Source organism: Prunus dulcis, chromosome 6, assembly GCF_902201215.1.
Source record: "Prunus dulcis chromosome 6, ALMONDv2, whole genome shotgun sequence".
In the NCBI taxonomy this organism is placed as follows: Eukaryota; Viridiplantae; Streptophyta; class Magnoliopsida; order Rosales; family Rosaceae; genus Prunus; species Prunus dulcis.
In genome coordinates this window covers 17,257,879-17,278,977 of record NC_047655.1, presented here as the reverse complement: position 1 = coordinate 17,278,977, position 21,099 = coordinate 17,257,879, and the positions used below count along the sequence as shown (strand labels likewise).

The 21,099-nt window shown below is 39.5% G+C and overlaps 1 protein-coding gene across 1 annotated transcript; it reads left to right on the top strand.

Moving 5' to 3' along the window:
- The first annotated feature begins 47 nt into the window (after positions 1-47).
- Positions 48-2,383, top strand: LOC117631482 (DNA-directed RNA polymerases II and V subunit 8A-like). The gene is made up of 5 exons (XM_034364671.1): positions 48-111; positions 520-629; positions 1,249-1,406; positions 1,728-1,837; positions 2,172-2,383. The coding sequence occupies exons 2-5, from the start codon at positions 557-559 to the stop codon at positions 2,284-2,286; spliced, it is 456 nt and encodes a 151-aa protein (XP_034220562.1). The 5' UTR covers positions 48-111; positions 520-556; the 3' UTR covers positions 2,287-2,383.
- The last annotated feature ends 18,716 nt before the right edge of the window (positions 2,384-21,099 follow it).

The window sequence follows — 21,099 nt, the reverse complement described above, 5'->3', positions numbered from 1 at the left end:
TTGGGTTGCTTGGGCCGCGCATATAATAATAAGCCCTAGACTATCAAAATTAAAAAGTTTTATTCTGCGTCTGACCAAGGAAGAGCCCAGCTGCCCCAAGCCAACTCCACAGTAAGTCCCCGCTTCTGCTTCTTCACCTTCTCGTTTTCACTGTTTATGAAGCTCTCTCAGTCTCATCCATGGCTTAACAAAACTACAGCAGAAAAATAGAAATCCTTGAAAACTCAAAATAAAATAAAAAACGAAATATAATATTTTTTCCAAGAAAAACTTGTTATTCATGTCATTTTTTGCTTTTTCTCTACCTGTTCGTTTGGATTTTGGGATTTCCAAGATATTGAATTCTAGGTTTTGTATTTAAGGAAATTGTCATTATCTAAACCCTAAACCCTAGACTTTGGTCATAATCTTATTGAGAGTTTCTTTTAATAATTATTTGGTTTTGAATCCTGTAGTTCCTTTCTGTTTATGTGACTTTTTCTTATTTATATGTTTTCTTTTTCTTACTCTATAATGTAGGTACAGCTTTGCTGTTGAGGACAAACTTTCTGTAAGAATGGTTGATTTCCTCTTTGATGATATTTTTACCATTGAGAAAGTGGATCCAGATGGCAAAAAATTTGATAAAGGTTTGTCTGAATACTTGTTGCCCTCATATGATTGCCAGAAAACTTGACTTAATCTTGATATATGGAAAGGACTTATGATTCTCGTAACCGAAAAAAAAAAAGGGACAGAAGATTACAGTGTACTGATAAGAAGTGAAGCGAATTTTCCTTATCCTAAATATAGTCTTTGTTTTTCAAGCTTCACCAGATGCAACTATCTGCTTTTCAAGCTTTTCCATCAACTCCTTTTTAGATTAATTATGGTCATGATATGCAAACAATGGAGAAAACAGTTGTCCTCTCGCTGGTGGTCTGTGGACATTGTTTTCTTTTTTTCTTTTCTTTGAAGTGGTGTGGGGTTGAGGTTTATTTGATTTATGCTACATTAAATTTTGCTATTTAAAAATATGGAGAAATTTCTTCTAGACTCTTTTTAATGGTTTCTTTCGGGTTATGAGACATTACTTTGATGTGATAAATTGTGTAGAGGAGTTCATTGTCACCGACCCCATATAGTTATAAAAGGCCTTTTATATTCTATTAGCTTGGCATGATCGATAAAACTTTCGAATTTTTCTGGAAACTACTTTAATGCTTTTTGGGTGCTTTTGTTTAAATTTTCACAAATGTGCTTCTGTAGTTTCCCGAATTGTAGCACAAAGTGAGAAGCATGGTGTGTCACTGATCCTAGATGTGAATACGGAGATATATCCGATGCATGAGAAGGATAAATTCTTGATGGTGCTGTCGCCCACACTTAACTGGGGCGGAGCACCTGTTGCTGGAAAACAGGGACAGGTACTGTACTATACTTTTGAGGTGAACTTGGAGAGCGGGCATATCAAAATTATGTCAATTTTAAATGGGAGAAAACTCCACCCACAGATTCATGTCTAAGATTAGCATCTTCCTTGCATGGCCAATATCCCATGATCACTCGGTGCTGATAATCATGATGGTGTGGATTGTGTGATTGAACAGTGATGAAAAATAAGAATAATATTCTGTTGTAGTTTGTATTTTGATATTTTCTATGGACTAGTGCCCGTATGTTGTGTTTTCTGAATTTATTGGAATTCTCTAATTGCCCATTTACTGAAGATGATTACCTTTTGGCAGGTTGAGCAGAAATCTCTTGCAGACAAGTTTGATTATATAATGCATGGATTGCTGTATAAAATGTCAACAGAGAAAGGAAAATCAGAGTATTCAAAAGAAGGTGTCAAAGTGTAAGTGACATACTGCTCAAACTATATTTTTATTGCAAATTATTCAGAGATTGATCATTACTTCCATGTCGAATTAGCGTATTGAGGTACAGTGGTGTCTGGCTAGATGGGGTTCATTTTTCTGACAATTATTTAGGGATTGCTTGTGAATGCAACTAGAACTTATGTTGTAGAATTCATAAAAGGGTTGAGATCCATTTGGTCTCTTTTATATTGCCTTCGTCTTATAATATCTCGAATTTAAATTGTCTGAGTGAAAGAAATCCATTTCTGTTAATCTGAATTTAGTGGCCTTGTGGTTATCTAATTTACTGGGTTTTCTAATTGGCTTCAGGGAGGTATATGCTTCATTTGGTGGGCTTCAGATGATGCTGAAAGGAGATCCAACCAATTGTACTAAGTTTAAGATTGATCAGAACATGTTTTTGCTTATCAGGAAATTGATATGAAACTTTGTCATATAATTGAACAGTGTGGCTTGTTAAACTCACAAATTTTCTCTATATGCCTTTAGATACGTCTAATTCTACTTTTGCGTTTCATTAACGGTGATATGTTGCAGATTTTCAATGTTCTGATTTTCCTTGTTTCTTTTTTAACTTGGTGAACCATTTTCTGAGATTAGGCAACAGGCTAATAATTTATAGTGTATAAGGTAAAACAAAAAATATATTATTCCCAGACTTCCACCGGCAAAAATCTTGGATTATTTTGAATTCAATAAATTCTCAATTAATCTCCTTTTTTATGAAATTATTATTAATCCTCCTATCAATTTGTTTATCCCTTATTAGGGGATGGCCATGGTGTAAACTTTTTTTGTCTGCATTTCTTTTCATTTTTGAAGGAGAAAAAAAGAATTGTAGACTTTGTGTGGGAATTGCGTATAATTTGATTGTGTTGATATTTGCTCTCTCATGCATCTTCTTTGTTATATTTAGAGGCTCTGGTTATAAATCTCTGTAGAGAATAAAAAAAAAAAGAGAACAGCTGCCAAAATTAGTGCCTACCCAGAAGGTTATTTTTTCTTCTGTGAACACCTAAGAAGCATTTCGAGGGGCTCAATTTCAACTTAATACAAGTGTCACAAACACTTATTTGACAATTTAGAAATTAAGACATAGTTCGAAAAGTAAACATAACTTATAATAACTCGAAATATAAAATGCAAGCAAAAGGCCACTGGGGACTTGTGCTTGTTTTGTTTTTCTGGTAAGAGAGGCTTTGTGCTTATTATCTTCAAGGGTTTCTTATATTCTTAATGACTTCATATTGCTTCCAAACTTCATCCACGATGGGGCGACACATTTAAGTATCTTGCTGCTTATCTCAAAATCCGTTGTAGAGGCATACTGCCATCTGTTTGTACTATATTTGGAAAATAGACCAAAGATGGTATATCTCTAAAGGAAAGAGTTATTGAAGCCCATGCTCAATATCTTTCATTTTCTTTTCTTTGGAAATGACAAAAAGAACTCTTTTAGTAATGGGTCAACGATGGGTTAAATTTAATAGAAGCCCATAGCGCCAGGAAGCCCAAAATTTTGAGCCACACTAAAGTTAAAAAAATTGGTAATTGTTACACATAGACCTGTGCGAGGGTTTGAAGAAGGATTATCTCCATTAATGGCGACTTGACTGCCTTCTCGCCCAACAAGAAAAGCGAGCTGTATAAAAGGCACAAGGACTGGAAGGAGCCGATTGCCAACTGGATTTCCAAATACAGAGAACTCAAGTCAGAGAAACACCTCGAAAAACCAGCGGTTTTATCAGAGACAATACATCCTTTCACCTATGAACCAGTCCAGATCAACAGATCAATAACTGACTTTGGATAGCAGCCAAATATCCTCTTTCAGCTTTCATCATCAAGATTTCTTGCTTATAAATATAAAGCCTCCGCAACAGAAGAAGGGGACTCTATCTCCAAAAACTAGTCGCAACGTCTCGAAAACACTTGAAAAACTCAAGATCTTTTCAAACAAGCCTGCTTAATTGTAATAACCCAAAACAAAATATCTAAACATTAGGATTAATTTATTTTAGCAAAAAGACGATTTTGCCCTCGTATTATTTAATAGGAAAAAAGTTGACTTTTTGATCGAGAAGGAAATTGGCAATTCCTCTTACGCCGTTGCGTAGGGCACGGCGAAACGAGTCCGTAGACACGGAGTAGACTCGAATTGGAGTTGTAACGAAGAAAATACGGTCAAAATACCGCGAAGGGCAAAACGGTAATTTGGACAAAAGTCAGATTTTTATCTCTTTTCTCCTTTCTCTCTCCTCATTTCTCTCTCCTCTCTCTCTCCTCCCGTCGCCTCTCCCGCGCGCAGCGACCCTTCGCCTTCTCGACGCCACACCGGCCGCCACACGTCGTCCCGATCTCCGGCAAGGGTACCGTCAGCTCCGCCTCGGCCTCGCCGTTCTTCCCCGACCCGTCGCCGCCCTTGTCGCGGCCGGAGCTCGCCGGAATCTGCAGATTTCCGCCGGTTGTCATCTAAACTTCAAACTCTTCGTTCTCTCTCAATTCTCCACCAAATCTTTTGAGTGAGGTATGGTTTCTCACCTATTTTTCGTGCTCTAACTGATGGATATATGTGTTTTGATCGATTTGGGTTCTAGAACACTTGATTTTCAACTTGAAAAATCGGCTGAACTTCGGCCGCCGTGATCGGCCATTTCCTGCCACTTTTTGGGGTATGCCCAAGAACAAAAGTGACTCCAAATGGGGTGTTTTACTTAGGATAGGAGTTTGGAGTCTTGGTTCCGAGTTTTTCGTACAACCCGGTATCGCTTTGGACAACCGAACTGCCTGCGCGTGTGGCGGCGAGTGGGCGAAGGTAGTGAAGTGACTCTATGTAGTTTTGCGATCCTCATGTTGTCACGAGTGCGTAGGATTTCGCGGATCTCGATTTGGAGTCCGTTTGAGCCCCGAACGGATTCTCCATATTACGCGATCCCAGGGTGCAGTGTCATCGAGTTGTCGGATTGCACTCAATTTTGGATATGTCGTTCTACATGATTTCAGGATCGTTTAGGATTCGACGGATTGCGAATCGGAGTCCCGGATACTCCGAAATCGCCAACCCTGGGGCTGGGGTTTGGATTTTAAGCGATAACGCGATTTTGGCTAATCCGACCGTCCGTTTCGGACCAAATTCGCGGAACATGGTTCTTTCTCCGTGAGGAACCTTTAGAGAATCCCAGATTGGCCATCGGAGATCGTGGACCCCACTGAGTTCCGGATCGGCCGGTCTGGCAGTTTATCGCCCAGTAAAACTTCGGGTCTTTGAAGGCCGTTCTAATTCTCTGAAAGACTAAAGTGGGCATAGGAGTGATTTTTAAATGTGTACACGCATTTCTAGGAGTCGGGGGCAGGGTGTTTAATTTACTTCTGTTATTGAGTAGTTTTATTAATTTAATATTCATGGTTAATCAGGCATTAGAGGTTCGATCGAACCATAGGGGGGAACCTTCAAAAGGTCCAGCTAGCTCGGACCAGCAGTAAGTGGACTTTCTTTCATAAATGATTTTATATAAATGAGTTCTATAAATGATTTATATAAATGAGTTTACATAAATGATTTTATCTTGATTTTATATAAATAAGTTTTTGATAAATAAGTTTATATGAGTGAATCTTATTATTTGATCTTGAATAAGTTTTACTATGTTTCCAAGCATGATTCGTACAGTAATCGTTCTATAATTCTGTGCTGCATACTTACACATGCTAAAAAGTGACAGAAACAGAGTCTGAGGTTTGAATCAGATGAGGTAGCAGCATAATTTGATATTACAGCTATTAATCAGATTTTTCTAAAGTAATTTATTTTAAAACCACCACGTACCCATTTTTATTTGGTGATTACCCACAGTTGGACCGATGTCTACGGACATCCAGTCTGATTTCAGTTACGTCAGTGCACTTGACTTTGCCTCACGAGTTTCGGGGACGCTCGGACTGTGAGTGCCAGGATTTGCGGCTCGGCAGACTTGGTGTCCCGAGACCTGCCAGGATTGCGGCTCGGCTGACTCTGTGTCCCCGAGACCTGCCAGGATTGCGGATCAGGCTGACTACGGTCCCCTGCATCTGCCAGAGCGGCTCGAGTCGACTTGGTGTCATCGAGACCTGCCGGCGGATCAGGCTGACCATAGTCCCCTGTATCCTGCCAGTTTGCGGCTCGGATAGACTGCGTGTCGCCCGAGACCTGCCAGGGGAATTGACGGATTGACAAGGGTACAATTAGGTGGTAATTTTAAAGGAATTTCAGTACTTTTATATAATTATTGTTTTCAGTCATTTTAAACTAGTTTTCTCGATATTCATGCATGTTTTATATTTCCATATATTTGTTCAGCTATACGAACACATATATATATATATATATATATATATATAGGTATGTTTAAATGAAGGCCTCGTGTTTGAGTACAGCCGAACTGTAGCCTTACTTATCATTTTATTTTTACCATGGGGGTTATGATGATTATAAATTTGTTTCAAGAATATTATTTTCGTCCACTCACATTTTCAACTTGTTTTTCGCCCCCAGGCCGTAGAAGTGCGCAGAGATCCACCACCGGGCCACTCTTAGCTTCCGCACCGCCAAGAAACGTAGGATTTTATTGTAAAAGTTCTTGAAATCTTGTAAATTAGTAGAAAATGCTCTGATATCTAGTTTTAGTGGAAAACTTGAACTGGTGAATGTTTGGTTGTTTATTCTGGCAGTTGGTGAAAAGCTATTTGCTTGTTTAACAGGTGGAAGATTTTGGGTTTGATCAAAATACAGGGGAGACTCTGCCGAATTTTCGGCAGGAGTCCAAAGGAAGTTTTAATAGTAACTGTAGCAGGAAGGGTAAAATGGTCATTTGTGCCCGACAGTTGCCAGGTGTTGGACACGCACAGGGCTTGATTCGAATTCCAAAGTGGAATTGGGATCGGGTCCTGTCATTAATATTCATATAACCAGTTGACAACTCCTGCATTCATCTTTTGTTGCTCTGCCATCTTCGCGGTATGATTTCTTTTAAGTGATCAGTTTGAATTCATATATCCCTTTCATTGGATAGAGAAATCTCCAGTTTTCCTTACATTGTAATCGATAGTTTGAATTAGTTAAATGGATAAATTTATAACTCCTATTCTTCTTTGTTATCAAGTTAAAATCGGGTAAACAAATCTTGGAGTTTATCTTAACTATTTCACTAAGTATCTTCTATTTAACTGCTTTTGCATATTTAAAATATCTTTGTAGACTAATTTAATTTCCCGCCTTTATATTATTTAAATTTGTCATTCAGACCTAGAAGTAGAGGTCTAGGCCCGAATAGGGCTCTATTAGTTTGAAAGTAAAGGTTGATTCAGGCCCGAACTACACCATTGGGCCCAAATTGACTCAAATCTTGACCCAATCTAAGGGCTTATGGGATTTAAATTATATAAGCCCAAATAGGGTATCATTAACCATGATTCTGGTTTCCTCCTTGTTTGATTAGGTATTGCTCGTATCTATCAAATCGACACGCACAAATGAAAGAATATTGAAGTCCTCTTGATTGAGGCATAGAAAAGAGCTCATACCCCCCTTGGAGCACAATGGCTTGAGCAAACTCCAGAATAAGCGCAAATATAGCAAATCAACATCCTGCATCACTCATACCAGGTCTATTAGGCTGGTCTCATACCCAATAGTGGCACGGCTACCCAATTCACGACCAGGATAGAAGAAATAGGCTGATAGGGCCCAGCTCGAGCTCGCCCATTCCTGTCAACCTGATTCAACTTTCAATTTTGTTCAGAAGTTGAAAGAGTCCTCTTCGCAAGCCAAAAACCCAATCGGGGCATTGGTGTTGATCCAACGATCTCCTTACTCTATAGAGCAGCTCGACCCGAGAGTAAACCACAAAAAGAGTGTCAACAGAAAAAGGAACCAACACCTCCTAATGGAAGGATCCATGAACTTATTAAGTTTCTTTTTTTGAAAATTTTCCAACAATATATAATATCAATAATAATAATAATTTTCTTAAATATATTACTAGTTATAGAGTATTTACCCAATAACAACGGTTATTTTTACAGTCTGTCAGATACTTTAAAGTATCCTTAAGCCCCTCTTCTTTAATTGTATCATTAGGTGTCTTTACCATGTAACCTGTGACCAATTCCAAGAGTACCACACCAAGTCCATAAATATTTCCCTTAGGAGCCCATTAATCTATTTCATTCAATTCATGATATTAACAATAGTGCAAACATAAAGCTATTAATTTGGAAATATGAATAATTTTCTTCATTGTCAGAGTACTTAGGAGGGGACAAATCCTCGAGTCGGGGCAATAATGCGCTACTATCATAATACATGTGATATGCTCCATTTAGTTAGTTAATAATATTTAAAAATAAACTATAGATATTAAATTGAAAATAACAATCAGTAACTTACCATAATACTCGGGAGCAAAATATTGGATATAGAACAATATTTGTGTAAGATGATACCCGAGATCTGTCAGGCCAAAACCTGAAAATTTCAATTTTACCATAATAAATTAACTATAGATATTATACATACCTTAGTTAATATAATTAAGGGTAATAATATATATTGAGATTACGAAAAAATGGATTTAAATACCTCATCGAGGCAGATGTTGTTGAAAATTGGCTCGCCAAAAGGATGCTAAGAAGGTAAAAACAGAGGAGCAACAAAGGAGCAGGAAGAAGCAATTGTCTATAGGAGACAACCAGTTGCGTCCACAAGGGCGACCGGTCACTTTTGTAGTGCTAGGTTGTTTTCTACACACGTTTCAGCTTGTTTTTCCATGTGTTTTCAGTTCTCATTCCAAATAGTTTTGTAACCCCAAAGTCCATAAGTTTGTTGGGAAGCTTGTGAGCTGTTTTGGGGGTCAGAATTAGTTTGGGAAGGGGGAACTGATTTGTAATAGCTCTAGGTGTGACTTTGAGCATGTTGTTATAGTTCTAGGTGCATGACTTCATATCCCAAGCACTAATAGGGGTGGCTGAGCATTCAAAGCTTTTGATAAGCGCTGATGGACATCCAAGTGCATTGAATATGTGCAGCTCTGATGTATTGTAGCAGACAAGGCATTAATGTGAAGGCTTCCCATCCCAATGTGGCTAGTGTGAAGACTTCTCGGTACAAGATAAAAGTGGCTGGTGAAGACATTTCAGCACAAGACATTAATGAGAGTGGTTGGCAAGGTGAGATAGCAGCTGAAGGAAGCTCCCTACTTGTCTATTTAAGGAAGAAGTGTAGATGATACAAATGAGGGAAGTACCAGCCCAAATGAGGGGGTTAGGAGTCCAATGTGCTTTAAGAGCAAGTGAGAGTTGAGAATACGAAGTGTCCAAGAGAGCCAGAGCAAGGGGGTTTAGGCTCAGGGGTAAGGGTAAACACATGAGAGCAAGCAAAGTAAGCTTGAGGGAGATAGTAGTGTTGTAAGAGGTTTTCTCTGTAAACCAAATTGCAACATACTCTTTCAAAAGTAAAATTTCTCAGGGGGATCACCAAAAGGATGCAGGAAAGATTGGCTGAACCTCTATAAATCTTTGTGTACATGGTTGTATGCTTGTTCCGAAGGTGTTTGCATTCAATTCATCTGCAAATGTTTGTTTGTGTGTGCCAGTCGCAAAGTCTATTAAAAACAAGATCATGGGGAGTTTTCGCAATTCAAGAGGTCTTGGAATGCTTTGCCACTCACCAAGTGGCACCCAGGCTTGTTTGTCTTAACAAGGAGGGTGCCGGGGAGACTTTTGTTATAAGTAAATTGCACAATAAGTGGTATCAAAGCATATGGTGTCAGGTGATACCACAACAAGTGGTACCAGAGCTGTGGTTGGATGTAGGGCATTAGATTATGTTCAATATTTGAGATGGAGGGCGACAAGGTGGCTGTTGGAGAAAGCTCACAGTAAAGGCAACCACGAACAGCTGGCTTGAGTTGAAGCCAATCAAAGAAGACTTTCACACAGCAAGGTCGGGATGAGGCATGCTCAGGCTCAAGGAGGTCTCGCTGTTGTTTTGGCAGATAAGAAGAAAATACCAAAATCGATAACAACTAATGGGTGAGACGTGCTCAAGAGAAGCTAGGCGAGTTCATCATCAAAGGTACTTGATTTCAAAAGTGCAGAAGTTGTGGCCATTAGAACCACTAGGGTGAAGTCAAGTCAAGGGATGATGAGACGATGTTGTTGAGTCGATGGAAACCGAAGTTGTGGTCACATTAAACTGCTGTGAGGAATCCCTGGCTGTACTGGCCACTGACTGTTGTCCTGAGTGCTGGCTCCAAGCGGGTCGAGAACTATACCTCCCACTACCTGAACTGGACCCACGTCCTCCAGACCGACCACTGCCTGCAGAACTGGAACTAGATCCACCCCTCTTTGATGGACCGTAATTATGCCCACCAAAACCTGATGAGTCCCTGCGGCGCCTACCGATGCCTACACCCAAACTGTACTTCCTAGCCACCATATCCGCTGCTTGGGCCGATGCCCTCATGGTAGGATATGTGGTGGCAGTGACCACCGCCTGAATGTCTAACCACAAACCCTCTTCAAAACGTGTGCACTTGTCTTCCTCTGTGGTGACCAACTCAGGTGCAAACTTGGACAGCTCATTAAATTTGTGCTCATACTCCAATACTGACATAGAACCCTGCTCAGATGCAGAAACTCGGACTTCTTCGCATTCTTGTAAGAATGCGGGTAGAACTGATTGAAAAATACCCTCTGAAACTCCTCCCAGGTAAGGGCAGCAGGGTTAGCATACCCTCTGCGGACTGTCTTCCACCAGTGATAAGCATTCCCCTTCAAAAGGAAAGCAGCTAAACGAACCCTATCTCCGTCAAGGCACTGGATAACCTCAAATATCCGCTCGATATCTGTAAGCCAAGCATCGGCCTCAGCAGGATTCGAAGTACCAAAGAATTCTTTTGCCCCCAATTCTTTTACCGTCTTTATATCAGAACCTTCAGTACTTTGTCTCCCTTGTAAAGCCGTAGATATGGTCCGGGTGAATTGGGATAATAAATGTCGGAAGTTGGGCTCATTCCCCTCTGCGCTCTTCAACAGGTAGAGATGGAGGTGGAGAATGTACCGGGGATGGAGGTGGAGGATTGGCTCCCCATCTCGGAACACGATCACCCCTCGTCCTAGGGCGTCGAGGATGCATGATTCTACACAAAGGACACCATAGAATCATTAGTTTCAACAATGCAACAAAAGAGCAAAAGTCGAAGGAAAGTGAACCTAATGCTCTGATACCAAGCTGACAGGACCTGCCCCGAAATTCTCAAAAATCGGAGCGAATGCCGTCTCGTTACCGACATCTCCCCGATGCCGGGCCTACTTACCAAGAATTGAGACTAGCAAACCCTAGCAATGGCGATAACAGAGCATATCTAAGGAATTCCAAGTATCTCAAGTCTCCGTATCCAAGTTCCAAATCAGGGGAGGTACATAGGGTAGTGCTTATAGCACTCCAAACTGACATTCTATACTCATCACTTTCCAAAATCTCATCTCAACAACACAAGTACCCCACACATAGCCAAACATATGTATAAATTCTCAAAATCCATATATACATACTCAAGATACTCAAATATGTCAAAACCCAAATATATTACCAATACTTTATGAAAATAAAGAATTTAACTACTAAATATAACATGCATTTCAATGACTGTTTAAATCATATGCATAAAATTCTCATTATAAAACCATGTTTATAAGTTGAAAACAAAGTTCACTCACAAGTAGTCCCACACTGCCTGACCCTGAGAGGGTCCCGCCTGCTGCGTATGCATGGTCGGAGTACCTATTTCAGAATACAAATATGGGATTAATACAAAGTGTTTCGAAAGAGAACTTGAATTAAAATCCTAAATTCCTGGGTTTCTAGCGAGTGTACAAGGAACGGAACAATCTGGAAGTTCCTAAGAGTTCCACAAGGTTTAAGACACATGTCCCGTAAGTTTGGTCCAAAAAGGACAGTTAGATCGCTCACGATCGAACGGCTATCGAAAAATCTTCAAACTTTAAATTATTGAATCGGAACATCCGGGGCTCCGATTCATGATCCGCGAAATCCTACGCACTCGTGACAACCAGGAGATCGCATTGGGACAAAAATGCAAGTTTGCTCCAGTGCCCACGCGCAGCCACACGCGCTGGCAACGCGTGGGTGTCCAAAGCGATAACCCTTCGTCGGAAAAACTCAACCCCTCGGCTGAAGACTCCTATCCTAGGTACAACACCCTATTTGGAGTCACTTTTGTTCTTGGGCCTACCCCAAAAAGTGACCGGAGGTGGCCGGGATCGGAAATCCAAAACCGGCGGAACCCTAAGTTGAAATTCAATTGACCTACGCTCAAAGTTAACGAAATCCTACCCAACCATCAGATAGAGCATGGAAAATAGGTAGAAAACCATACCTTATTCGTCAAATTTGGTGGAGAAATGAGAGAGAACGAGAGGCCGAAAGTTGGATGAAAATCTGTCAAAACAGCTTCGTTTCGTGGCTGTTTCCGGCGATCACGACGGCGGATCGAGGTGGCGGTGGGTTGGAACGGAAAGAAGGAAGTGTAGTGGTTCCAACGGAACCGGTGCCACCCCAAGTGGCGGAGTGTGGTGGCAGTGGCAACGGTGGGAAGTTTCTACCGTCGCAAGCCAAAAAATAAAAAAGGGAGGGGATTTCTGGTTCGCAGGAGAGAGAGAGAGAGAGAGAGATATATATATATATATATATATATATCTGGTTTTTTTTTAAAAAAACAAACAAACTTTGAAATATTTACGATTTTGCCATTGTCGATGTTTTGATCGTAACTTTTTCGTTACAACTCCGAATCGAGCCCACTACGTATCTATGGACTCAACTCAATACAATCTACCAAAAAAACCAGCCACTGCCCCAAACTCTGTCCGAGTAATAAAATGACCAAAATACCCCTACCCCAAGGGTAAATCCGTAAAGTCGAAAATTAATTAACTTGAGAAATTTAATTTAGGAATTTAGTTTAGAGTCGGGGTGTTACAGAAATGACGGAGCTCTTGGAGATCACCGAAACGATTTCAAGAGGTTGAGGATGTTTTGGAGGTTCGATGATTTTCATAGGGAGTCTTTGGCTCGCCAAGCGCATATACATGGGTGACCGGTCACTTTTGTAGTACTGATTTTTTTTTCTCCACCCTTTTCCATATGTTTTTAGTTCTCATTCGACATTGTTTTGTAACCCCAAAGTCTATAAGTTTGTTGGAAAGCTTGTGAGTTGTTTTGGGGGTTAGGAATTAGTTTGGGAAGGGGGAACTGATTTGTAATAGCTCTAGGTGTGACTTCTAGCATGTTGTTTTAGTTTTAGGTGCATGACTTCCTATCCCAAGCATTGATACAGGTGGTTAAGCATTCAAGGCTTTTGATAGGGGGTGAACATCCAAATGCATTGAATATGTGCAGTTGGTGTGTTGTAGCAGACAAGACATTAATGTGGAGGCTTTCCATCGAAGTTGGCTGGTATGAAGACTTTTCTGCACAAGACAAAGGTGTCTGGTGAAGACTTTCAGTACAAGACATTAATAAAGAGGGTTAGCAAGGTGAGGTGGCAGCTGAAGGAAGCTCCATACTTGTCTATTTAAAGAAGAAGTGTAGATAATACAAAGGGGGGAAAGTACCAGCCCAAATGGGGGGACTGGGAGTCCAAGGTGCTTTGAGAGCAAGTGAGAGTTGAGAATGCAAAGTGTCCAAAAGAGCTAGAGCAAGCAAAGCAAGCTTTGCAAGAGGGCAAAGTAAGGGTATAAAGGGTTTGAGCAGGGTGTGGAAAAAAAGCGAGCTTGAGGGAGAGAGTAGTGTCCTAAGGGGGTTTCTATGTAAACCAAAGTTGTAACATATTCTTTCATAAATGAAATTTCTCAGGGGGATCACTAAGAGGATGTAGGAAAGATTGACCGAACCTCTATAAATCTTTGTGTCCATGGTTGTATGCTTGTTCCGAAGGTGATTGCATTCAATTCATTCCCGAATATTTGTGTGTGCGCTAGTCTCAAAGTCCATTGAGAACAAGGTGTTGGGGAGTTTCCGCAATCCATGAGGTCTTGGAATGCTTTGCCGCTCACTAAGTGACAATCGAGCTCATTTGTCTTAAAGAGGGGTGATGGAGTGCCGGGGAGACTCTTATTAGAAGCGGAAAGTACAACAAATGTTCATGTCCTTGAAGTATGGGATAAACCCCACTGGTGACGACGCACATGAGGAACAGCCAATCCCTTGGCCGCTTCAATATATATGGTGATACGGTTGTCCCAATATAAACTGCCCCTATTTGTTGCAAGGATATTTCTCAAAGTTCTTTTTTCAAATGACAAGTGCAAGACAAGTAGAGTGACAGGACCCGACCCAATTTCCACTTTGCAATTCGAGCCAAGTCCTGTGCGTGTCCGACACTTGGCGAATGTCGGGCACAAAAGACCTTTTTACCCTTCTCGTTTCAAATTCTTTTTAAACTTTCCCTTAGACTTCTGCCGAAAATTCGGCAGAGTCTCCCCTGTATTTTGACCAAACCCAAATTTTCCACCTGTCAAACAATCATATATATATCCACACCAACTGCCAGAATAAACAATCAAACATTCACCAGTTCAAGTTTTCTACTAAAACTAGATATCAGAGCATCTTCTACTACTTTACAAGGTTTCAAGAACTTTTACGATAAAACCCAACTTTTCTTGGCGGTGCGAAAGCTGGGAGTGGCCCGGTGGTGGATGACTGCACGCATCTACGGCCTGGGGGCGAAAAACAAGTCGAAAATGTGAGTGGACAAAAAGAATGTTGTCAAACTAGTTTATAAACATAATAACCCCCGTAGTCACAATAATTATGTATGTAAATCTAAAGGTCATCGGTAATCAATTATATAAAGCATGTAAATAAACAGGTATACGTATATGTGTATATATATATATATATAAAACGGTGCGAATGTTAAGAAAACTGATATCAACTTTTCTGAAAACAATAATTTCATAAAACACTGAAATTCCTTTAAAAGTACAAGCTAGAAGTACCCCTGTAAGTCCGTCAATTCCCCTGGCAGGTCTCGGATGACACGCAGTCTATCCGAGTCGCAAACTGGCAGGATACAGGGGACTATGGTCAGCCTGATCCGCCGGCAAGTCCTCGATGCCACCAAGTCAGCTCGAGTCGCTCTGGCAGAATGCAGGGGACCGTAGTCAGCCTGATCCGCAATCCTGGCAGGTCTCGGGGACACAAAGTCAGCCGATCCGCAATCCTGGCAGGTCTCGGGACACCAAGTCTGCCGAGCCACAAATCCTGGCACTCACGGTCCGAGCGTCCCCGAAACTCGTGAGGTAAAGTCAAGTGCACTGACTAAACTGTAAACAGACTGGATGTCCGTAGACATCGGTCCGTCTGAGGGTAATCACCAAATAAAAGGCGGGTACATGGTGGTTCTAAAACAACTATTTTAGAAAAACCTGATAATTCTCTGTAATCTGATAAATCTGAGTTAAGCTGTAATTCTGAATCACCAATCTCAAATTTACTGCTCAACTGAGTAATATAAAAATAAGGATGTTTTATGCTACATTTCATGCTAAGAAAACATGTAACATCACTTATTCAAGATCAAATACTGAAATTTATTCAGGTAACTCATTTATAAAAACTTATTTGTATAAAATCAATATAAAATCACTGATGAAATCTTATTTATAGAAATCATCTATATAACTCATTTATATAAAATCATTCATGAAAGAAAGTCCACTCACTAGTGGTCCGAGCTAGCTGGACCCTTCGAAGGTCCCTCCTGTAGGTCGACTGAACCTCTGGTGCCTGATTATCCATGAATAATAAATTAATAAATTGCTGAATAAAAAGAATTTAAATTAAACACCCTGCCCCCGGCTCCTAGAAATACGTGCGCTCAATTTTTAAGTTACTTCTATGCCCACATTAGCCTTTCAGACTCTTGGATCAATTTTTGGAAGACTCGACGCTTAATTAAGCGATAAACCACCAGACCGGCCGATCCGGGACCCTGTGGGTCCACGGTCTCCGAAGGTCAATCTGGACTTCTCTGAAGGTTTCTCATAGAGAAGGAACCATGTTCCGCGAATTTGGTCCGAAACGGATGGTCGGATTGGCCAAAATCACGTTATCGCTTAAAATCCAAACCCTAGCCCCAGGGTTCGCGATTCCGGAGTATCCGGGGGTCCGATTCACAATCCGTTGAATCCTACACGATTCTGGAATCATGTAGTACGACATATCCAAAATTCAGTGCGATCCAACGATTGAACGACACTGCACCTAAGGATCGCGCGATATGGAAAATCCGTTCGGGGCTCAAACGGACTCCGAATCTAGATCCGCGAAATCCTACGCGCTCGTGGCGACACGAGGATCACGAAACTGCATAGAATCACTTCACCACCCTCGCCCACGAGCTGCCTCACGCGCGGGCAGACTTGGGTGTCCTAAGCGATTTCGGGTGGTCGAAAAATCTCGGAACCAAGACTCCAAACTCCTATCCTAGGTAAAACACCCCATTTGGAGTCACTTTTGTTCTTGGACATACCCCCAAAAGTGACCGAAAACAGTAGATCACGGCGGCCGAAGTTTTGGCCAGATTTCAGGTCGAAAATTGATCGTTTTAGAACTAAAATCGATCGAAACCCATACATCCATCAGCTAGAACACGAAAAATAGCTGAGAAACCATACCTTACTCGATCGATTTGGTGGAGAATTGAAGGAGAACGAAGAGTTGGAAGTTTAGATGACAATTCGGCGAATATTTGCAGTTTCCGGCGAACTCCGGCCACGGCAAGGGTGGCGACGGGTCGGGAAAGGACGGCGAGTGTGTCACGGTTCCGACGGTACCCACGGCGGAGATCAAGACGTCCTGTGGTGGCCGGGGCAACGACATGAAGGGGCGGAGGTCGGGGAGGAATCGCGAGGGAGGAGAGAGAAACTGACGGGGATGAGAGAGAGAGAAGAGATAAAAATCTGACTTTTTCTCAAATTACCGTTTTGCCCTTTGCGGTATTTTGACCGTATTTTCTTCGTTACAGCTCCGATTCGAGTCTACTCCGTGTCTACGGACTCGTTTCGCCGTGCTCTACGCAATGGCGCAAGCGGAATTGCCAAATTCTTTCTCGATTAAAAAGTCAAATTTTTTCCCATTAAAATATGCGAGAGCAAAATCGTCTTTTTGCTAGAAGATATTAATCCTACTTTTTAGATATTTTATTTCTTTTTAGATATTTTGTTTCTTTTTAGATATTTTGTTTTGGGTTATTACATAGAGAATTTTCATCCATAGAGTATTCCAAATGATGGAGTAGATTTGGATGACACAACATCCTCCTTAAGCATTTTCTCTTCGCATGTATCTAATACATGCAAAAACTCAAGTTCATGACCATAATAAAAAGGTGATCTGTCAATGCAAATGCAATGCATATTATAAAAGGACTTACCACCCATTTTTGGAAAACTTCTTTAGATCCTTTGGCTACCTTCTTTAAAATTTCAATCTCCATCAGTATCTTAGTTTTCTTAGCCATAGGTTGAAGGGTTGTACTGTTGAGAAGCCCATTTCGCATCTCCCATTTGCCTATTCCACGAATTCTAAACGCCTTGTGCTTACCACTTTTCAAAGCTAGTAATCAAAACTGGGTAACCGTTTATGACAGGTCCTCCATGTCAAATTGATGAAATTTAGACTGCTCTCCTCCCTGTTCCAAAATGTCAAAGAGAGGATACTCTCTATAATATTTTTTGGAGCTCTAGCTAGTAACTATCTAGCCCAAAATGGCAAAATCAAAGCATTTAAAAAGGAACAAGAAGACCAACAAAAAAATAAATAAACCAAAACAAAAAACAAAAAAACAAAAAAAAAATATATTATAGAGAGTATGTTCGCTTTCACCCAAATGTCAAAGCGAGCAAACTCTCTATAATATTTTTTGGAGCTCTAGCTAGTAGCTATCTAACCCAAAATGGCAAAATCAAAACATTTAAAAAGGAACAAGAAGAACCAACAAAAAAAAAAGAAACAAAAAAAATATATTATAGAGAGTGTTCGCTTTCACCCAAATGTCAAAGCAAGCATACTCTCTATAATATTTTTTGGAGCTCTAGCTAGTAGTTATCTAGCCCAAAATGGCAAATCAAAACATTTAAAAAGGAACAAGAAGAACCAACAAATTTTTTTTTTTTTTAAAAAAAACAACATTACAGAGAGTGGGTCAAAGCAAACATACTCTTTATAACATTTTTTAGAGCTCTAGCTAGTAAATATCTAGCCCAAAATGGCAAAATTAAAACATTTAAAATGGAACAAGAAGACTCAACAAAAAATAAAAGAAACAAGAAAAGAAATGCATATAAAAAACAACAAAACCAGGAGCAATGTATAAATTTTTTTAAAACATTGCATTAAAAAGAAGCACAAAACTCGAAGGACAAAAGAAAAAGAACAAAAAATAGAAGGGTAAATACTTTTTTTATTTTTGAAATGAAATTCATAGTCTCTATAATCAAGATTTTTAAAAGGAAACGAGAAGGAAAGAAACCCAAAGAAAAAGAACATTTGAGTGGCTAAAGTTGAAGCAGCATGCTCTCTTTGACAAGCATTCAAAGAGAAGCACAGAACCCGAAGGAAAAATAAAAAGAAAAAAACATAAAAAAAAATTTGAGTGGCTAAAGCTAAAGCATCAGCTCTCTTTGATAAGCATTCAAAGAGAAGCATAGAATCTTGTAACGAAAAAAAAGAAGAAGCACATATTCGAAGGAAGAAGAAAAAGAAAAAGAAAAAAGGATAAAAATCAAGATTTTTAGGGCTTTTGCCACTAGCTACAAATCCAAATATCAAAGATTTGGAGCTAGCTTGCAGCTCTTTAGCCCAACATGTCAAAATCAAGATTTTTATAAGGAAAAGAGAAGGAAAGAAACCCAAGAAAAAAGAAAATTCGAGTGGCTGAAGTTGAAGCATCATGCTCTCTTTGACAAGCATTCAAAGAGAAGCACAGAACCCGAAGAAAGAAGAAACAGAAAAAAAAACATAGAAAAAGAAAATTCGAGTGGCTGAAGCTAAAGCAACACTCTCTTTGATAAGCATTCAAAGAGAAGCACAGAACCTTGTAACCAAAAAACAAAAAGAAAAAGCACATAACTCGAAGGAAGAAGAAAAAGAAAAAGAATAAAGAATAAAAATCAAGATTTTTAGGGCTTTTGCCACTAGCTACAAGCTCAAATATCAAGGATTTGTATAAAAATAAATAAATAAAAACATTCAAAGAGAAACACATAACCCGAAGGAAGAAGAAAAAGAAAAAAACACATAGAAAACCCTTTTTTCATTACTGAGGTGAAAATCATAATCTCTATAATATATTTTTTGGAGCTTTTGCTAGTAGCTATATAGCCCAAATGTCAAAGAGAGTATACTCTATGATACTTTTTGAAGCTCTAACCACCAGCTCTTTAGCCCAAACTATCAAAATCAAATTTTTTGAAAGGAAACAAGCTAAGGAAAAAGGAAACTCTCACTTTTTCAAAACCCGTTGCAGAGGCATACTGCCCTTTAATGCCAGGATCCATAAACTTCTTAGCTTCTTTCTTTGAAAAATTTCCAACAATATATAATATCAATAATTATTATTTTTTCTAAAATATATTACTAGTTATAAAGTATTTACCCAATAACGACGCTTATTTTTACTGTCCTTTAGATACTTTAAGGTATGTGTTAACATAGCTATCGAATCCAACAATCTCTCCATTGATTTTCCTTAATCTCCTCATATTTAATCAAGTGTATACGATAGTCAACTCATGTCATTGATTTCCTAGATATATGTTCCATTTGTATACCAATATGCATAGTATATAATTGTACCTTGTTTACCTCAATGAGTATCAAGAATCATATTTCTACATGGTATCAGCCTAAAACCATAATCTTTTCTCCTCAAATTTTTTTTTTCTTCGATATGTCCAATGTATCTTAGTTTATTCTTTTGATGGATAAGTCAAAAGGTTCCAAAACTATTGATGAATACCTCACTCATGCCAAATCCTTGGCCGATGCACTTGCCTCAATTGACAAAGTCGTTTCCAATACTAACCTTGTTACTACCATTCTACATCTATGACGCAGATCATGTGTCGTCGAATAACTGTTTCATGACGTGTAGAGGACGTCGTTAAATTAAGAAAATTTGTGGGGTACATCTATGACGCAAGTCATGCGTCGTCGTAGAGATGTTTCATGATGTATAGACTACGTCTTTAAATTCACAACAAGCAGTAGGGAAAAAAATCTTAGTGACGTATGAAAGGCGTCGTCAAAATGTACAAGAAACAATGACGCACATCCCACGTCATTGAAAATGATATTAATGACACATCAAGCGAGTGTCGTGATAACGGTGTCGTAAATTCACTTTGATGACGCATTTTAAAAACGCGTCATAGATAATGGCATTTAATGATGTGTATTTTCAATGTGTCATTAAATCTGTGTTATAGGCAATACCCAAATCAAATTTTTACTTCCCTTATGCCTATAAATATAAGTTAATATGCTTGTTTGAATGATTCATCACCATTAAAACTTCTGTGTTAGCTATCTTGATTGAAATTAAGAGTAGACACCATATGCTGGAGTTAGGGTTTAGAGTGAGAGTGTTGGTTTGTGTCGGCTTGGCTATCGAATTTACTATAATGATTTGGTGGCGGGTATGAGAGTGAGAGAAAATGGGTGGTGGTTCAGGTGACTTTGTTGATGGTTAGGGTGGCTCGGTGGGTCGGAGTGGGGGTGTGGGAAAAGGCAGGTGGGATGGGAGGAGATATAGCGATATATATTTTTTCTTTAGGGTTTTCCTTCACGCGCAAGTAAACGGGAATGAAAAATGCTAAGAAAGTGCTTGCACACATTAGGGGATTCGAACCCCTTCCATTCCCTTCCTCTTGCTGAGCCTTATTCAACACACTGCAGACAAGTTTGTGATTTTAAGCTACAACGTGTAACATTTATAACGTCTTTAAAGTTTCTAAAAGCAAAATTTAATGTTACTTTTTATTTTAATATTCCCTAGGATAAATTTCCCTAAAAAAAAAAATTCCCTAGATAAATTTAATCAGTTTAATGTTATTTATTATTGTATTATGGAGTTGTTTTTTTTTGGTTCATATATTATGGAGTTGT